The sequence below is a fragment of the Trachemys scripta genome, chromosome 25 (assembly GCF_013100865.1).
Source record: "Trachemys scripta elegans isolate TJP31775 chromosome 25, CAS_Tse_1.0, whole genome shotgun sequence".
Classification (NCBI taxonomy): Eukaryota; Metazoa; Chordata; order Testudines; family Emydidae; genus Trachemys; species Trachemys scripta.
The window spans coordinates 4051233-4070905 of record NC_048322.1 but is presented as its reverse complement, the minus strand read 5'-3'; the positions used below and the strand labels follow the sequence as shown (position 1 = coordinate 4070905).

Sequence of the window (19673 nt, the reverse complement as noted above, 5' to 3'; positions counted from 1 at the left end):
AATGCATGATCTCTTTATTACAGTGTAGACCTGGCCCCTCCTGCCAGGCTAAGCCCACAGAGAGATTTTTCAGCCTCCCCAGTCAGGGCCGGCTCTAGGATTTTTGCCGCCCAAAGCAAAAACAATTTTGGCTGCCCCCCCCCCGTTCTTTAATTACCCCACCCCCGGCCCCACCTCAACTCTGCCCCTTCCCCAAATCCCCAGCCCTGCCTCCTCCCCCCAGACTCTCAAGCCTAGGAGGGAGGGGAAGAAGCGGCACCCACGCCGCGGCCACTTGGAGTCTCCCCCTCCCTCCCAGGTTTGAGAGCCTGGGAGGGATGGAGGGGGAGACCCCGAGCCGCCGCGGCGTGCGAAACAGCTGATTCGCGCGCCGCTGCTCCCCAAGCCTGGGAGGGAGGGCGAGTAGCGGCGCGCGAATCAGCTGTTTCACGCGCCGTGGCAGCAGCAGCGGAGGTGAGCTAGGGCGGCCAGGGCACATTTTTAGGGGCAGCATTCTAGCGCCGGCCATGCCACCCCTAAAAATGTGCCGCCCCAAGCACCAGCTTGTTTTGCTGGTGCCTAGAGCCGGCCCTGTCCCCAGTAATAAAGTCTCTGAACAAAATGCTAGAAAGGAACAGAACCAAAGGGGCTGGGCAGGCTCCATAGGGACACTGGCTCCCCCTTTCCCTTCTGTTCAGCCATGCCCTGTTTCTGGCAGAGAACGGCCACCCCATCTCCACCCCAGAGGCAGCCATGTCTGCGGGCTCCCCCAAACAGCACCTACTAACTACCACCCACTTTGGGGGAATGACACAGGACAGCAAATTCCCACCTAAACAAGGACAAATTGCTTCAGATAAAATAGGTTGGGTTAACATCCCAGATCTGAGGAGAATTTAAATGGCAATTTGAGAATTACAAAGAAAATAGGGCAAAATAAGAGAATAGAGTCAATTTTAGGGAAAACGAGGGAATCTCCTTGGATTTTATAGCCATATGTGGTAAGGGGAGAGAAAAGGGGAAGAACTAGAGAGAATTGTTTCAGTATTTGAGAGGGAAGTGGCACGAACAGTAAAAGGATGCAAATATCTCACCCCCCGACTCACACACACTTCTCCCCCTGGATTTTCCTAGCTGCACAGAGCACGTTCAATCCCCCACGTGTCCCACTGCCCTTCCCCTCTCTGCAACTCCGGCTTCTCCCCTCCTTTCCCTTCCCGGGCCCCATTCTCTGTCCCCACCTGAATCTCAGCGGTGCCTGGGGCAGATCCTGGCTGCAGCGGAGAACAGCAGCTCCGCTATCGCTCAGGCAGCTCCAGCGCTGCTGGCAGCACATGTACAACCAGGGAGCAGATCCCCGGGGGCTGCAACCGCTGCGGATCCCTTGGGCAGAGAGTCACTTTCCTGCCCCTCCCCCGCACTTCCCCCGGGGTCTCTCACTCACCTGGAGTCTCTGGCGCCGGAGCTGATGGTGACAGAGTCCGGGGCTCTAGGAGGCTGGTTCCCCTGGAGAACGTCCCAGCTCGCCCGGCGCGGCAGGGAAGGAGCTTTAATGACGAGATCTCCCCAGCACAGACCCCGGGGAGCAGCAGCTGATCTGCCCGGGCTCCCGGATCACACGGAGGCAGCAGCAGCGTCTGGTCCGTGCCAGAGCCCCGCCCCCGGTCCGTGCCAGAGCCCCGCCCCCAGGAGCTACCCCGCCCTCGGTCTGCGCCAGAGCCCCGCCCCCAGGAGCTACCCCGCCCCCGGTCTGTGCCAGAGCCCCGCCCCCAGGAGCTGCCCCGCCCCCGGTCTGTGCCAGAGCCCCGCCCCCAGGAGCTGCCCCCCACCCGGTCTCTGGGTTTTGTTCTCCCGGCTCCTGCCTCCTTCTTCCCAGCACCCAGCTGCTCCCTTCCTGTGTCTGCAAATACCACCCCGGGGCGGGATGCAGCGCTCGCTGGGGCTGTCTCCAGTGGCTGAAGTTGCCTGCATCTCTGCCCACCTGGGCGGTGGGGACAGGAGATGGGCCCAGGGTTTGCAAGCAAAATTAGGGGGCAGGGAAAGAAGGACTGCTTGGATGGGGGCGGGGTGGGAGGTTACCAGAGGGAGTCAGAAGAAGTTGGGCAGCAGAGGCTCAGGGGAATCCCTGGGTGTCCCAGTGTTGGCCAGGGTTTGTACAGCACCTAGCGCAATCTGAGGTCCAATCTCAGTCATGGTCTGTGCCGAACCTGGGAGCCCCAATCTCTGTTTCCTGATCACAGGCACTGGAATGGTAAGAGGGAAAACCTCAGCACCTGAAGGGTTAATGCAGCCCTGTGTGCAATCCCCGCTGGATGGCGCTGCTGCTCTCATGAGGGGTTGGCTTGGAGAGCTGCAGTAATAACAGTCCCATATGGTCTAGTGCCCAGAATTTCTGGTTTTTCACCCAGGTAGCCTGGGTTCAATTCCCAGTGTGGGAATAGTGTAGAGCCTTTGCTTAGAAGGGAGGCAGGAAATGAAAGGAACGGGGAGGGATCCTGTCAGCAGGGGAGTTGGACAGTGTTAGGAGGGGATCCCAGAAGTGGGAGTGGGGGGCGGTGGTCTGGGGGGAGATGAGGGAAGGATCACAGTAGTGTGGGAAGTGGGCAGTATGGAGAGCATGGGACTGGGAAGAGTGAATGTGTCCCTCTAAACTCATCAACTGCAGACTAGGCAGGCTTGGAAGAATTATGCATTTGTTGGTAAATGTCAATTTCTATGTAAACATACAACCCAATGGCAAAATATTTCCATCGATAATAATCAAAATTGACAGATGGGGAAAGTAAGAAACATGCTGCTTGAGAACTTATCCTATTCTAATCCTACAGTGTTCCCTTATACTTTCGGTGCCACCATGTGGGCATTTCATATCCCTCCTCATTTTCATACAGAGAAACAATTTCATTTGCATGGATCCATGAACAGCAAAATCTTCCTGTGTCTCTTGTCTGAGCCAGGGCACTCAATTCAATTGAGACCTTCTCTCCTGCAATGGCAATGCTCAGTCATAGGGGATGTGGCCACCTTCCCCCCTGGCAGTGAAATATTCACTCTCCTCTTTCTTCATACTGCTGTTATTATTCCATGAATCATCAAGGATGGAATAAAAAGCTGAGTTTACTCCACAGTGAGGAAAGAAAGGAGCCACCAACTCCCCAAAAAATCTCAGTGCCCCAGAGAAAACCTGCCCCTCCTATTGGAATCACTGATGGGCTGGCGATGTGATGGGTAAAGTGGCTGTCTGAATTGTCCAGGCAGGGAATGAGAACAATCTACAGCAACATCATCAACCAGAAACACACTCCAGTCATGCTCCAGCCAGAAGAGAAATGGGCAGGAATTCTTGCAGTTCAGCCATGGACACACTTACAGAACTGCACAGCAATCAGTGTGGTGTCTTACCATCCAAGGTGCCAAATGGAGCCAGTCTGGTCTTACTCTGAGGCAAGTCTACATTCAAAATGCTGCAGTGGCACAGCTGCACCGATGCTGCTGTAGCGCGTTAATGAAGATGCTCTAAGCAGATGGGATAGAGCTGCCCCATCCGTGTAGTTTATCCACCTCCCTGAAAGGCAGTAGCTATGTCAATGGGAGAAGCTACATTAGTGGGTGTGCAAGCTATGGTGTTTACCTGCATAGATAAAGTTTAATCAAACTCCATTTTTAAAACCACCCATGGTCTGGGAATGGGAAAGGAGCTTGTTGAAGCAGGGTCTGTCCTTCAAGGTCCTTAAGATCATGGAGTCTAGCATAGCTTTGTTATGGGGGTATAGCTCAGTGGTAGAGTGTTTGAACGCAGATCATTGTCCTTTTTTTAAATCCACGTACCCCTTTAGAAGCCTTTTTTTAAAGGAAAACATAGTCATATCAATTTTCATTATGTTCAGGAGTTCCACTGAATGGGGATGCTTGAAAAGAATTTGAACACTCAACATTCTCCTGTGCAAATGAATAAAAACCCAGTTAACCTGTCTGTCAGCTGAAATCAGTTTCAGTCTTCTGTGTCTAGTTTATGTTTTCATCAATTAAACAAAGGTATACCATGAATGCACATTTGCAGATCCCTGTTCTCCAGGGGCTATGCTGTGTAGAAGAACAAGAACCACATGCAGTTGGGGGTCAGGACTCCGATGAGCAAAGACATCTTGGTGAGGGAAAGGTTACCAGCATCTTGGCTCCTTCACATTCAGGCAACATCTGGGCCCCCAGAACAAGGCATGAGAAGAAGCCAGTGGCTTTGAGAAGGAAAATAGCCACCTAGAAGCTGGCTAGAGCTGCCAGGATCCCCGGAAATGCCACCATCCCGTGTCCAGGAATAGTCGTTAGAAGGTGGTGTCTGCAGCAGGACCAAAAAATGCAGGGAAAAGCCCTCAAAAGGTCTAAGATGCCAAGACCCAGGCGATGGCCAAGATCCCACCAAAAATCAAGAAGGGAGAGAAAAAGGCTAAAGCCGCATCCAAAGCTCCCAAAGCCAGGGCTAAGGAGATGGCACCGAGAAAGAGCTGAAGAGATTTCCATTGGGATGACTCCTGCTCCCCAAATGGCTATTAATGCAGTAGAAATCCGACAACAAATATTTCAAATGGGAAGTTTGTGTAGTCATGTTTATCTGGCTGATTTTTCCCAGCCTGTTTCTACAAACCCCATAATCCACCACCTCATTGAATTTTTCACTTCAGTGGTAAGTTTATTATCTTTTAGTGCTAGTTCTTGAGTTGAAACAATCCCACATCTACACACACACTGCTGGGGGTTGAAAGAATTTCACTTTTCAGATGTGGTATATGAATCCAAGCCTCTTACCAAAGACCGGAACACCCAAGTGAGGAGAAAATAAAGTGCTCTGTGTGGTGCAGTGGACCACTCAGACACCACAACACTATGCTTTTAATACTCCTTGTTTTCTATAGTGTTATGAGCTGTTTGGGGGAGGCCAACATGACATATTTCTTTCAAATTCTAAGGCCCTTCTACAGCATAGTTCATTTTTATACACAATTACCCTCAGTGAAATTTACAGGTTTCCTGGAGACCCTTGAGTGAGGTGTTGTAGTCTCACCACTGACTTATTATGTGAAGAAAAGATGTATACCAGGACTGAAGTAGAATCCAGACATTCAGCTTTATGAGAAAGTAATGGTGAACCTCAAACTTCTGCACTGAGAACCATAGAGTCAAGAACCCACAATCTGTGCCAGCTTTTTTTCAAAATAGCTCAGCACTCCATGTGTTGAGACCTTTTGAAAATGTGGCTCTAGAGGTGGGTGCCAGTGCCAGATCTTGTGAAAATTCTGGCCGATATCCCTGGAAGTTCCCAGAACTATCAGAACTTTGAGCATTTGCTAGAAGCTGATGAGAAAATCTTCCTTCTGTTGAACTCAGGAGCAATTTTCTCCTTTATTTACAATTACAATGTTGTATTGTGAATCACAGGTTTAGGTTTCAACGTAATTAATTTTTGCTTTCTATGCAATGGGAAACAAACACATCTCTGGGGGCTTTTGGACGGAGGGCTAGAAATAGAGGTGCCACTAACCCACAATTAAGAGGCTAACCATCCTTCTCTCCAGATGTCAAGTATCAGGGGGTAGCCGTGTTAGTCTGTATCTACAAAAACAACAAAGAGTCTGGTGGCACCTTAAAGACTAACAGATTTATTTGGGCATAAGCTTTCGTGAGTAAAAACCTCACTTCTTCGGATGCATAGAGTGAAAGCTGATGGTTAATTCCAAAGACTTGTCTATAAACCTGGGTGAAATGTTTTCTGGATGAATATTTTATGTACGGAAATATTTTGGTTTGACCAAAAATCATTTTTTTTGTTTTGTTTCAACAAGAAAACTGAAAAAAATTAATCTGGAGTCTACCTGAATTATTATGATTATTGTTTTATTGGTTTGGCTAGATAGCAAGCAAAACAACAAATGATTTGTACAGTTCTGTTTGTACAAATGGTCCACAGTGGGAACATGCCTAATTTCTGCTCCGAGGCTCTAGAAATGTTTGATTTGTTCGATATGTGTTGAAGAAAAGTGCCTTTTACTGACCCAGAATTGAACCCCTGGCACTGAATTTTAACCATTAGACTAGCATGGATGTGACTGTTTAGTGCTCATACTAGCCTTTTTCAGTCAATTTTCTCTAAAAAATTCGTTTTGGGTCAACCTGAAATATTAATGTTGCTATAATTTTGGTTTGGCTAGATAGCAAGCAAAAAATTAAATTATTTGCACGGGTCTATTTATATAAAAAGGTATAAAGTCTGGGATTTAAGGTGCATAGTGGGAGCATGCCCTCATTTTCTATTAGTTACTGGACTGAGCTTTGATTTTCAAACAGTCTCCAAACACCTTCCCAGCATCCTGAAATTTAAGCAGGCATCTGAAGGAACCACATAGATGATCAAGGTACTTCTGGTGTTCTAGAAGGGAGGTAGAGAAGAAGAAAGCTCACTCTACAGTGACACTAATGAGCATGGACAGTCAATGATCTTTGTATGTAATTACTTAGTCAATTGTGAACCTTCCTATATTTATCCCTTTGAAATGATGTACATTTGACTTTATATCCCAGTGTGCCCTGGATTTCTACAGGTTGCATTAGCCAATCCAACCATTTGGCACTTGCAGATGGGTCTCTCTCTATTGTGCCTGATTCTTGTAGAGCTATAAAAGGCTGGTAGATGCAGATACTTCCCCCTCTTCTTAACCAGCACTAATACGAGGCCAGGCTAGGGTTGGAAAGAGAGAGAAAGAGAGCAGCAGGTTTCCCCTATTGTTTCATGATCTCTTTTTCTGACCAGTTTCTCCTATGCATCAATTTGCTGTTTTTTTCCCTATGAGCCTGTCTAGCTCAGTTGGTAGAGCATCAGACTTTTAATCTGAGGGTCTAGGGTTCAAGTCCCTAGTCAGGTGATGAACTATTTACCAGGATCTTAGATATCTGTCTCTTTGATGTTACTCTTTTTCTTCTTCAGGATTTCGCCTTTCCTAAGAAGGGCCTTTTGCAAGTGTGATTGAAGGGGCAACTTCCTGACATCCTCTCTCTCCTCACAGGCTGGAAGAATAAAGGTCTCTGGGCATATAGCACATTCCCCCCGCACACACACACACACATTTCTCCCTGTCTTTGGATTGATGGGCACTAAGAGCTGTAGCTATAGTTGAGGAACCAGGTGATTGGACAGCTGGCTCGGCCCTCTGTACTAGCAGCTTTCTCACATACAGGTAGATGGGTCAAAATTGGAATTGATATCATGACTTGATTCCCATAGGGGATCAAACTGTCTAAGGGTATGTCTACACTATGAAATTAGGTCGAATTTATAGAAGTTGGTTGTTTAGAAATCATTTTTATAAGGTCGATTGCATGTATCCCTACACAAAATGCTCTAAAAAGAAGAACAGGAGTACTTGTGGCACCTTAGAAGAAGTGGGCTGTAGTCCACGAAAGCTTATGCTCTAATAAATTTGTTAGTCTCTAAGGTGCCACAAGTACTCCTGTTCTTCTTTTTGCGGATACAGACTAACACGGCTGCTACTCTGAAACCTGTCAAAATGCTCTAAGTGCATTAAGTTGGCGGACTGCGTCCACAGTATCAAGGCTAGCGTTGACTTCTGGAGCGTAGCACTGTGGTAACTATCCCACAGTTCCCGCAGTCTCTGCCGCCCATTGGAATTCTGGGTTGAGATCCCAATGCCTGATGGGGCAAAAACAGTGTCACGGGTGATTCTGGGTACATGTCGTCAGGATCCACCCTCCCTCCCTCCCTTCCTGCCGTGAAAGCAACGGCAGACAATCGTTTCGCGACTTTTTGCAGCCTAGATGCCATAGCACTGAGATCATGGAGCCCGCTCAGACCACTGCGGCAATTATGAGCACTTTAAACACCACACGCATTATCCTGGAGTACATGCAGAACCAGAACCTGCCAAGGCAAAACCAGACGAGGAGGCAATGACAGCGCAGCGACGAGAGTGATGAGAAAATAGACATGGACATAGACCTCTCACAAAGTATGGGCCCCAGCAATGTGCAAATCATGGTGTTAATGAGGCAGGTTCATGCCGTGGAACGCCGATTCTGGGCCAGGGAAACAAGCACAGACTGGTGGGACTGCATAGTGTTGCAGGTGTGGGACGATTCCCAGTGGCTGCGAAACTTTCACATGCGTAAGGACACTTTCATGGAACTTTGTGACTTGCTTTCCCCTGCCCTGAAGCACCAGAGTACCAGGATGAGAACAGCCCTCACAGTTGAGAAGCAAGTGGCGATAGCCCTGTGGAAGCTTGCAATGCCAGACAGCTACCGATCAGTCGGGAATCAATTTGAAGTGGGCAAATCTACTGTGGGGACTGCTGTGATCCAAGTAGCCAATGCAATCAAAGAGCTGCTCGTATCAAGGGTAGGGACTCTGGGAAACGTGCAGGTCATAGTGGATGGCTTTGCTGCAATGGGATTCCCTAACTGTGGTAGGGCGATAGATGGAACCCATATCCCTATTCTTGGCACTGGAGCACCAAGCCACCGAGTACATAAACTGCAAGGGGCACTTTTCAATGCTGCTGCAAGCACTGGTGGATCACAAGGTACGTTTCACTAACATCAACGTGGGATGGCCGGGAAAGGTACATGATGCTCGCGTCTTCAGGAACTCTGGCCTGTTTCAAAAGCTGCAGGAAGGGACTTTCTTCCCAAACCAGAAAATAACCATTGGGGATGTTGAAATGCCTATAATTATGTTTGGGGACCCAGCCTACCCCTTGCTTCCATGGCTCATGAAGCCATACACAGGCAGCCTGGACAGTAGTCAGGACCTGTTCAACTATAGGTTGAGCAAGTGCAGAATGGTGGTAGAATGTGCATTTGGACATTTAAAAGCGCGCTGGCGCAGTTTATTGACTCGGATAGACCTCAGCAAAATCAATATTCCCATTGTTATTACTGCTTGCTGTGCGCTCCACAATATCTGTGAGAGTAAGGGGGAGATATTTACGGCGGGGTCGGAGGTTGAGACAAATCGCCTGGCTGCTGATTACACAAAGCCAGACACCAGGGCAGTTAGAAGAGCACAGCAGGGCACGGTGCACATCAGAGAAGCTCTGAAAACTAGTTTCATGACTGGCCAGGCTACGGTGTGAAAGTTCTGTTTGTTTCTCCTTGATGAACTCCCCTCCCCCCCAGTTCACTCTACTTCCCTGTAAGCTAACCACCATCCCCTCCCCCCCTTCGATCACCGCTTGCAGAGGCAATAAAGTCATTGTTACTTCACATTCATGCATTCTTTATTAATTCATCACACAAATAGGGGGATAACTGCCAAGGTAGCCCGGGAGGGGTGGAGAAGGAGGGAAGCGCCAGGTGGAGTGGGGGAGGAGGTAAGGACAAGGACACACTGCACTTCAAAACTTTAAAACTTATTGAAGGCTAGCTTTCAGTTGCTTGGGCAATCCTCTGGGGTGGAGTGGCTGGGTGGCCAAAGCCCCCCCCCCCCATTCTTGGGCGTCTGGGTGAGGAGGCAATGGGACTTGGGGAGGAGGGCTGTTGGTTACACAGGGGCTGTAGAGGTGGTCTGTGCTCCTGCTGCCTTTCCTGCAGCTCAACCATACGCTGGAGCATATCAGTTTGATGCTCCAGCAGCCATAGCATCGACTCTTGCCTTCTGTCAGCAAGCTGATGTCACCTATCCTCTTCAGCCCGTCACTTGCTCTCTTCAGCCCGTGATTCAGCCCGCCACCTCTCCTCGCATTCATATTGTGTTTTCCTGCACTCTGACATTGTCTGCCTCCACGCATTCTGCTATGCTCTGTCAGCGTGGGAGGACATCTGGAGCTCCGAGAACATGTCAGCCCGAGTGTGCCTTTTTCGCCTTCTAATCTTCACTAGCCTCTGCGAAGGAGAAACATTTGCAGCTGGTGGAGAAGAGAGGTGGTAATTAAAAAGACACATTTTAGAGAACAATGGGTGCACTCTTTCACATTAAATCTTGCTGGTCACATTACACAGCACATGTGCTTTTGTTACAAGGTCGCATTTTTCCTCTTATATTGAGGGCCTGCCAGTTTGGTGTGAGAGATCACTCACACAGTGCCAGACAACAGAATTCGGCTTGCAGGCAGCCACTGTAAGCCACAGTCTTTTGGCTTATTTAACCTTCATAACATGTGGGAATGGTTTCAAACAGCAGCGTCCTCATTTCCCATACCAAGCGGCCGTTGGGTTGGCCATTAAAATGGGTTTGCAATTTAAAAGGATGGGCTGCGGTTTCCAGGTTAACGTGCAGCACAAACTCAACTAACCCCCCACCTCCCCAATTCTCTGGGATGATCACTACCAGCGGGGAATATTTCTGTTCAGCCAAGCAGGAACGGGCACATCTGAATGTCCCCTTAATAAAATCACCCCATCTCAACCAGGTGACAGTGAATGATATCACTCTCCTGAGGATAACAAAGAGAGATAAGGAATGGATGTTGTCTGCATGCCAGCAAACACCGAGACCATATGCTGCCATGCTTTGTTATGCAATGATTCCAGACTACGTGCTACTGGCCTGGCGTGGTAAAGTGTCCTACCATGGCAGACGGAATAAGGCAGCCCTCCCCAGAAACCTTTTGCAAAGGCTTTGGGAGTACATGAAGGAGAGCTTTCTGGAGATGTCCCTGGAGGATTTCCGCTCCATCCCCATACACATTAACAGACTTTTCCAGTAGCTTTACTGGCCGCAAATGCCAAGGCAAATTAATCATTAAACACGCTTGCTTTTAAACCATGTGTAATATTTACAAAAGGTACACTCACCAGAGGTGCCTTGTGTGCCCTCAAGGTCTGGGAGCATGCCTTGGGTGAGTTCAGGGGTTACTGGTTCCAGGTCCAGGATGAAAAACATATCCTGGCTGTTGGGGAAACCGGTTTCTCCGCTTCCTTGCTGTGAGCTATCTTCCTTGTCCCCAAAACCCGCTTCCGTGTTTCGTGATTCTCCATTGACTGAGTCAAAGCACAGGGTTGGGGTAGTGGTGGCTGCACCCCCTAGCATGGCATGCAGCTCAGCATAGAAGCGGCATGTTTGCGGCTCTGCCCTGTTGTGACGTTATTGATATACTCTGGGACCATATAGATCATTGTTGCAACCAAGGTCCTGTAGTGGCACCCAGATCTTGTGTAAAAGGGGGTCAAATGGGGTGTCTAAGACAAGGTTATGGTTTGCTGGTTATAATTATGCTGTCTATATGTATGTATCAATTTTGTAGTTGAAGTTAGGAATATTGGCTCTATACTATCTGCATTTCAAACTTAGGCTATGCTGCTGGGTGACATCCCAGACAAACTGGTGTTAGCTCTGCCTAGCCTGCTTGATGGCCCATTAAGGACCATCAGCTATACAATGGACCCATTGAGAGAAGGCAGATACGCCTTGTAACTCAGCAAAGTATGCAGGGACTGGCCCATGTGACTCCAGACTCCATTTTGCTGTAATTTTCCACAGTAAGAACAAAGAGGTGTTCTTACACCTGGAAAAGACTATATAAGGCTGATGCCTCATCTCCATCTTGTCTTCAATCCTGCTTCATACCTCTGGAGGAACTTTGCTACAAGCTGGAGCTTTGAACAAAGGACTGAGGACCCGTCCCAGCTGGGGATGTATTCCAGAGACTTGATTTGAACCTGCAGTTTACTCCATCGCTGCTGCAAGCCTGAACCAAGAACTTTGCCATTACTGTATGTAATTGATTCCATTTAACTAATTCTAACTCTCATCTCTATCTTTTTCCTTTTATGAATAAACCTTTAGATTCTAAAGGATTGGCAACAGTGTGATTTGTGGGTAAGATCTGATTTGTATATTGACCTGGGTCTGGGGCTTGGTCCTTTGGAATCAGGAGAACCTTTTTCTTTTACTGGGGTATTGGTTTTCATAACCATTTGTCCCCATAACGAGTGGCACTGGTGGTAATACTGGGAAACTGGGGTGTCTAAGGAGATTGCTTGTGAGACTTGCGGTTAGCCAGTGGGGTGAGACCGAAGTCCTCCTAGTCTGGCTGGTTTGGTTTGCCTTAGAGGTGGAAAAAACCCCAGTCTTGAGCTGTAACTGCCCTGTTTGAGCAATTTGTCCTGAGTTGGCACTCTCAGTTGGGTTCCGCCAGAACCGCATTGTCACACCTGTACCTTCCGTTTGCCTCTGGCTTTGTGGTAGGCTTGCCTTAGCTCCTTAATTTTAATGCCAAAACTAGAAAAAGTCTCAAAGGGCATGAAGGACAGAGGCCATAACAGCTTGGCATCCATAGGGAAGAAATGTCCTATGAAGCTCTCTCTCTTTGGATCCAAACGGTGAAAGATGATTGCTCTCAATCTAACCCTGGCATCCTTTGGAACTGTAATCAGACACACTGAAGTAGGAAGTGGAGACGTACAATTTTCCTTGGGTCATTGGTCACCATAGCTTCCTTTACTGGGGTGGAAAGCAAGAATTGGAGGTGTACTCTTTTGGGGAGGGAGAGCTCAGTGGTTTGAGCATTAGCCTGCTAAACCCAGGATTGTCAGTTCAATCCTTGAGGGGGCCATTTAGGGAATCTCAAGCAAAAATCTGTCTGGGAATTGGTCCTGCTTTAAGCAGAGGGTTGGACTAGATGACCTCCTGAGGTCCCTTCCAACCTTGATATTCTATGAAACACCAGTTCTTTCCAAATCTTTGGCCTTGGTTAGGGTAAATTTACAATTCTATGAAGTAGAATCCTTTACAAAACCACTCCAAACCTCAGCGGAGTTAGTGAGGAATGGCTTCTCAAAACATGACCAGCTTTTTTTTTTTTTTTTAATTTGGTGGCACAGTTCCAGTCACGGGACTGGATACAGGCCTGGATCAGAATCCCTGTTAGTTACCAGAGCTGGCGTTTCTATTAAAAAAATAGCTGCAGAAACATAGCTATTAGATTTCCAGCACTGATTTAATTTTATACGTATTTTTAGCCCCTACAAAGGATAAATTCAAACCCCCCACTTCTATTTCCTCAACATCTGTGTCAAAAAGGGCAGTATTTCCCATACCACAGGATTAGCTAGGAGAGATCTTCTGTAGGGCCTGGGTTACAAATGCTTTGGGAACCAAATACATGGACATTTTGCCTAGTTCAAAACCACTTACTGTGGAATTCTCTCCCCAGATCATCAGAGACAATATTCACTTCAACAATTGAACTACACTGTGATCATATGCACTTCCTTCAGTTAGTTGGGGTTCTGCTGTTGTTCACCATTTCCGAGTGGAGATTTAAAATTGCTGCTGTTTGTTTGTTAGCATGTCCAGTAAATTGGAGAGTTCTCTCCTATTGACAGAACTGCACTTGATCTTTCTCCATATCATCATGGAGGGATGGGGAAAAAAGCAAAGCTGAAGTGAGAAATGGTGACTTTAGGAAATGGTCATTTGTCTTAAATTCTCCAATAAATCTGAGCTACATTCTATCAAAGTGAACTAATATCCAATTGGGTGAAGAAACCACCTTCAGGAAAGATAGAAACCCACATCAGAGACAGAATTCATGACAATGCAAGTGTCAAGTGAAATTCCAGAGCAGGTTACATCAGATTATTCAGAATCAGGACAAGAGATTCTCCCATCACATTCTCCTCTGATCCATTGAAACATACTTCACTCAGCGCTGTCTCAATAGTCAGTTATGTTATTTACAATAATTTTAGTATCCTAGCATCCAAATAATGGGGGACAAAACAGCCACCTTGCCAGAAGTGGCTTTACCAATAGATGGAACCTGGGATTTAAACTCCAAATGATCCCACTGAGTTTGGAATCTATTTGAGTTCCCCTTCCAGGTCTTTGACACTTTCATCTCCAGTCAGAGCGACTCTGGTATAGGATCAAAGAAGTCAAAGCATAAACTCCAAGCACAGACAGCTAAGAACTCTTTATCACATGACACTTTCAGAAGTGGAGGGATAGAATGTGATAAAGATAAACTCTGCACATCTCAGACAAAAGGTAATAGTTCTGCAATGATGAGTAAGGAGGGAATCTGAGTCAGTCCATCTCCTTCCAGTGTCACAGAGGCTGAAATAACACTTTTTCCTGCCCCTGCTCCTCTTCATTTAAATACAATTTGAAAAGTTCCCAATATAACGGCTCTTCAGCACAACCCAGAGTAACATAAGACCAGGCAATGATTCACCAATGATTGTGACGAACTGGGCCTGTTCTCACTGTGGTCTGTGAATGCTGACAGGGGAGTGTGGCTGGAATAGTCTGCACTGGAGGATGGGAGACAGCCCGAGGGCGCATACCTGAGTGTGTAACATGAGAACCCAGGAAGGGGTTGAAGGGGAGGCGACTCCTGAGCCCGGGAAACTGAACAAAGGCTGTGGGAGGGGTCGCTGAAGGCAGAGTGCTGGAAGCAGGCAGGGAGAGATGGCTGGGGGGCAGAGATGGCTCTGACCTCCCAAGGGGGGCTGGGCTGGGATGGCCGGGGACCCCAAGATGGACCTAACTGAGGGGGTCCCTGTTGTCTGGGCCTGCAAGACCTGTCTTGGACTGTATTCCTGTCATCCAAATAAACCTTCTGCTTTACTGGCTGGCTGAGAGTCATGGTGAATCGCAGGAAGCCGGGGGTGCAGGGCCCTGAGTTCCCCAATACTCCGTGACAATGATACAGATTGTCTCTCTGTAATGATGCTGCCTTTGGCGGGACATAACTGAGAGTATCAATTCAGGACAAATTGCTTAGAGCAGGGCAGTTACAGCCCAAAGGTGGGTTTCCTGTATTATTAAGGCACACCAAACCAGCCAAACAGAGAAGACTTTGGTCTCAACCCACTGGCCAACCATAAGTTATACAAGTAATTTCCTTAGACACTCCAGTTTCCCAGTATCACCACCAGTGCCACTTGTTATGAGGATGAATGGTTATGAAAACCAATACCCCAGTAAAAGAAAAAAGGTTCTCCCGATCCAAAAGGACCAAGGACCAAGCCCCAAACCCAGGTCAATATACAAATCAGATACTATGCACAAATCTCTCTCTCCTATAACTGGAGAGAGAGAGAGAGAGAGAATTAAATTGCACTTTCAGCCAGAAATTGCAAATCATGTGCTTTTTAAATACCTCGTTCTGGAAAAACAGTCTCTCTCCCCTTTTTCCTTCCCTTTGTCATTTTAACTTCTCCTTTCTTTTCGTTGCCAGTCCTTTAGAATCTAAAATCTAAAGGTTTATTCATAAGAAAAAAAATATATAGATGAGAGCTAGAATTGGTTAAATGGAATCAATTATATACAGTAATAGCAAACTTCTTGGTTCAGATTATAGCAGTGATGGAATAAACTGCAGGTTCAAATTAAGTCCCTGGAGTACACCCACAGCTGGGATGGGTCATTCAGTCCTTTGTTCAGAGATTCAGTTTGTAGCAAAGTTCCTCCAGGGGCAAGAAGCAGGATTAAACACAAGATGGAGGAGATGCTGCAGTGTTTTATAGTCTCTTGCCATGTGGCCTCTGCTTTCTTTGTTCCAAAAACAAGCTATCCAGCACATGGCATGGAAAAACCTTAGAGTTCTATCCATAGGCATGTCCCTGCATGCCTTGCTGAGTCACAAGGTGTATATTCCTTCTCTCAAAGGGTCAGTTGTAGCTGATGGTCCTTAATGGGCCATCAAGCAGGCTAGGCAGTGCTGATGACAAATTGTCTGGGGTGTCACCCAGAAGCATAGCACAAGCTTGAAATACAGACAGTATAGAGCAAATACTTATAACTTTAAATACAGGAATGATACATGCATAGAGATAGCATAACCATAACCAGCAAATCAAAACCTTGTCTTATACACCTTATTTGACTCACTTTATACAAGATTTGGTGCCACTATAGCTGCAACAATGATCTATACCAGCGGTGTCCAATACGTTTGCCACTAGCCATATGTGGCTAATAGGCTATTGAATTGTGGCTAATGCATGTGGCTTTTTTATAATGTGGCTAATAAAAATTCAAAACCACAAGTGGGGCTAGCAGTGTGGCTAGCATCAAATTTCTATTGGACACTACGGATCTATACAGTCCCAGTTCATATTAATAACGTCACATTCTAACAATAACTTTGAAACAGGAGAAATGGTATTAATATGATGCTCCCTGGTTCCCGATAGGAAGGGCACACTCGAATTAGAGACCTATTTGTCCACCTCAAAACAGGGAGAACTGCAAAAGGCAAAAATGGGCCAATCAACTGGACAAACTGAGGGATAACGGTGCTGCAAACAGTCAAACAGCTTTAAAAGTTACTATGTGGGAATCAGGAAAAGTATTAAAAAAAAAAATAATGGTAACCCTAGAGGTTTTTATGGTGTTGATCTCCCTTGCAGATTCTCTGATGCCTAACATGGTCTGAGTGCCAAGGGAAGGTATTCCCACACAGGGCCGGCTTTAGGAAGTGCGGGGCCCAATTCGAACAGTTTTGATGGGGCCCCGGCAGGGATGACTGAAAAAAAAAAACGTAAAAAAACACGTGGGGCTTATACTCACCGGGCAGCACTCCTAGTCTTTGGCGGTGGGTCCTTCACTCGCTCCGGGTCTTCAGTGGCACTGAAGGATCTGCCGCTGAAGTGCCACCGAAGACCCGGAGCCTGCCGGGTGAGTAAAAATTAACAAGGAGCCTCTAGCCAGGGAAGGGATTCTCGGCCACTTGCCCCCACCCCGGCGGCCCTACCACTGGGCGCGGGGCCCTCTTAGGCGCGGGGCCCGATTCGGGGGAATTGGTGAAATTGGCCTAAAGCCGGCCCTGTTCCCACACTCAGTGCATTCTCCGATGTTGAAAAAGACCTGATCTTTGAGTGAAGCTTTTTCCACACTCACTGTATTCATAGGGCCTCTACCCTCTGTGGATTCTCTGATGCCTAATAATGGATGATCTGTGAGTGAAGTTTTTCCCACACTCACTGCATTCATAAGGTCTCACACCAGTGTGGATATTCTGATGTTCAGAAAGGACTGATTTGTGAGTGAAGTTTTTCCCACACTCACTGCATTCATAGGGCTTCTCCCCTGTGTGAATTCTCTGATGCGTAATAAGGTGTGAGCTGTGAGTGAAGCTTTTCCCACACTCACTGCATTCATAGGGCCTCTCCCCTGTGTGGATTCTCTGATGTTCAGAAAGCACTGATCTGTGAGTGAAGCTTTTCCCACACTCACTGCATTCATAAGGCTTCTCCCCTGTGTGGATTCTCTGATGTTGAAAAAGACCTGATCTTTGAGTGAAGCGTTTTCCACACTCACTGCATTCATAGAGCGTCTCCCCTGTGTGGATTCTCTGATGTTCAGAAAGGTCTGATCTTTGAGTGAAGCTTTTCCCACACTCACTACATTCATAGGGCCTCTCCCCTGTGTGGATTATCTGATGCCTAATAAGGTGTGATCTCCGAGTGAAGCTTTTCCCACACTCACTGCATTCATAGGGCCTCTCCCCTGTGTGGATTCTCTGATGCCTAATAAGCTGTGATCTGGGATTGAAGTTTTTCCCACACTCGCTGCATTCATAGAGCCGCTTCCCTGTGTGGATTCTCTGATGACTAATAAGGGCTGAATAGTCACGTAAGTTTTTCCCACACTCAGTGAATGTATTTTTTCTCTTTCTCCTGAGGATTTCTTGCTGTGTTGTGGTTTCCTTAAGGTCCTTCTGAGTTCCTGGACAGGAAATACATTTACCCACTTTCAACTCTGGCTGGCTTCCTTGTTCTCTTTCTGGTCTGTGCTGAATCTCACAGGATTTTCCCAGCTCATGACTCCTGGACACATTCCTTTCCGATCTTTGCGATAATTCTCTGTGTTTATCCACTGGCTCAACATTTTCCTGCTGAGAATTCTGTTCCTCTTTCTCACATATCATTGCATCACCTGCTGTGATAGAGATAGAAACCTCAACCAGGGATGGAAAAGGGAAGAGCAAAATAAAACAAGTGCTGGAGAGAGGTCAAATAAAGATCAGAAACTGAATTCCCCCAAACCCTTCCCGCAAATAGGAGAGAGGAGGGGATCAACTCGGCCTTCACATCCCATCCAAATTCACAGGGGGAAAAGGGGAAGCTACTGCCTGGTGTCTGCTAGGATCTACAGGAAGTCTAAGCTATATTTACCCTGAGGATCCAACCCCTGCTAGGGACAATAATGAACTGAGAGAGCTTCCAAGGGCTTTGTAGGGCATCCCAGCTGTTTCCTTCAGGCACTTACAGATTCTGAGTTGGTTTAATGTTTCCTCACCTGTGCAGGGAGCTCTCAGGATCTCTCTTTCCTCTGAACGCTGGAGGTCTGGGACCCATGACTCTTTCCCTTGTTCCAGCTGGGAGCTCACATCAGGTTTGGAAACTGGAAACCCTGCTCAGATGAAAGAAAACAAAAAGGAGTTCAGTTGTTTTCATAAGATTTTATCATAAAAAACATTCTACTAATTTATCTTCAGTGCTTAGTGTGACCTGGTGTGCCTGCAGTAGTCCTCACTGAAAATGCCAAGGTCAGGGCAGGCTGAAAAAGGGAGAGCAGATGCTCCAAAAGCTAGTGGTTAACACTAAAGTTAAACTCACCTACCAGTCACAAACTGTACTTCTGATCCCACACACTACTACTGAGAAGCTGAAAAAAGAAATCACACAGCCCCCTTTATTACATTCCAGTTCTGAATCCCAATTGGCACCTAGGTACAATACAGTGAGAGGTTATTTAAAAACTCTTCTCACAAACAAAGTGTTCTTCTGACCCCAAAGGGTCAGCCACATCACTGGGTCACTATAGGTTTGGATCTTACCCAAAATACCTTGCTGCCAGCTAATCCTTTTGTGACGTTGTTGACAGAATCTGTAACCATGTAAATCACAGTTGCAACCAGTGTTATAGATTTGCAGCAAAAATTGTACAAAGGCTAGTATTTGAGGTGTGTAGGACAAGGTTATGGTTTGCTGGTTATGATTATGCTATCTGTATATGTGTATCTTTTTTGTAGTTGAAGTTATGAATATTGGCTCTATACTGTCTGTATTGCAAAATTATGCTATGCTTCTGGGTGACATCCCACACAAGTTGGTATCAGCTTTGCCTAGCCTGCTTGATGAACCAAGAACTTTGCCATTACTGTATGGAATTTATTAAATTTAAACAATTCTAGCTCTTTTTCCTTTTATGAATAAACCTTTAAGTTTCAGATTTTAAAGGATTGGCAACAGCATGATTTGTGGGTAAGATCTGATTTGTATATTGACCTTTGTCTGGGGCTTGGTCCTTTGGGATCGGAAGAACCTTTTTCTTTTACTGGGGTATTGGTTTTCATAACCATTTGTCCCCATAGCGAGTGGCACTGGTGGTGATACTGGGAAACTGGAGTGTCTAAGGGAATTGCTTGCATGACTTGTGGTTAGCCAGCTTGGTAAAACCAAAGTCCTCTCTGTTTGGCTGGTTTGGTTTGCCTTAGAGGTGGAAAACCCCCAGCCTTGGGCTGTAACCGCCCCGCTTGAAGCAATTTGTCCTGAATTGGCACTTTCAGTTGGGTCCCACCAGAATCAGCATTGTTACACCTTTAGCATCAAAACTAAAGGTTTATTATAAAGGAAAGCTAGAAAGAAAAAGGGAGTTGTTAAATGGGAAAGCAGTCATATACATTCCAAAATCTATATATCGGGTTCTTAGTGGTATTGGTGAGTTGCTGTCT

General features: G+C 46.8%; 2 protein-coding genes and 1 non-coding gene across 3 annotated transcripts in view; 2 read left to right on the top strand and 1 right to left on the bottom strand.

The window, feature by feature from the left end:
- LOC117869928 (zinc finger protein OZF-like) overlaps positions 1–18747 on the bottom strand; it is a 29516-nt gene extending 10769 nt beyond the window's left edge. The window contains exons 1-3 of the mRNA XM_034757026.1: positions 18713–18747; positions 18236–18351; positions 16924–17875 (exon numbers count right to left, since the gene is read on the bottom strand). Coding sequence (XP_034612917.1) covers positions 16924–17875; positions 18236–18351; positions 18713–18747 — 1103 coding nt within the window. The remainder of the gene's footprint in view (positions 1–16923; positions 17876–18235; positions 18352–18712) is intronic.
- LOC117870001 (zinc finger protein OZF-like) overlaps positions 1–19673 on the top strand; it is an 876360-nt gene that overhangs the window by 190437 nt on the left and 666250 nt on the right. The window lies entirely within an intron of this gene.
- On the top strand, positions 6821–6893 carry TRNAK-UUU. The gene has a single exon. It is a non-coding gene; the product is annotated as a tRNA-Lys (tRNA).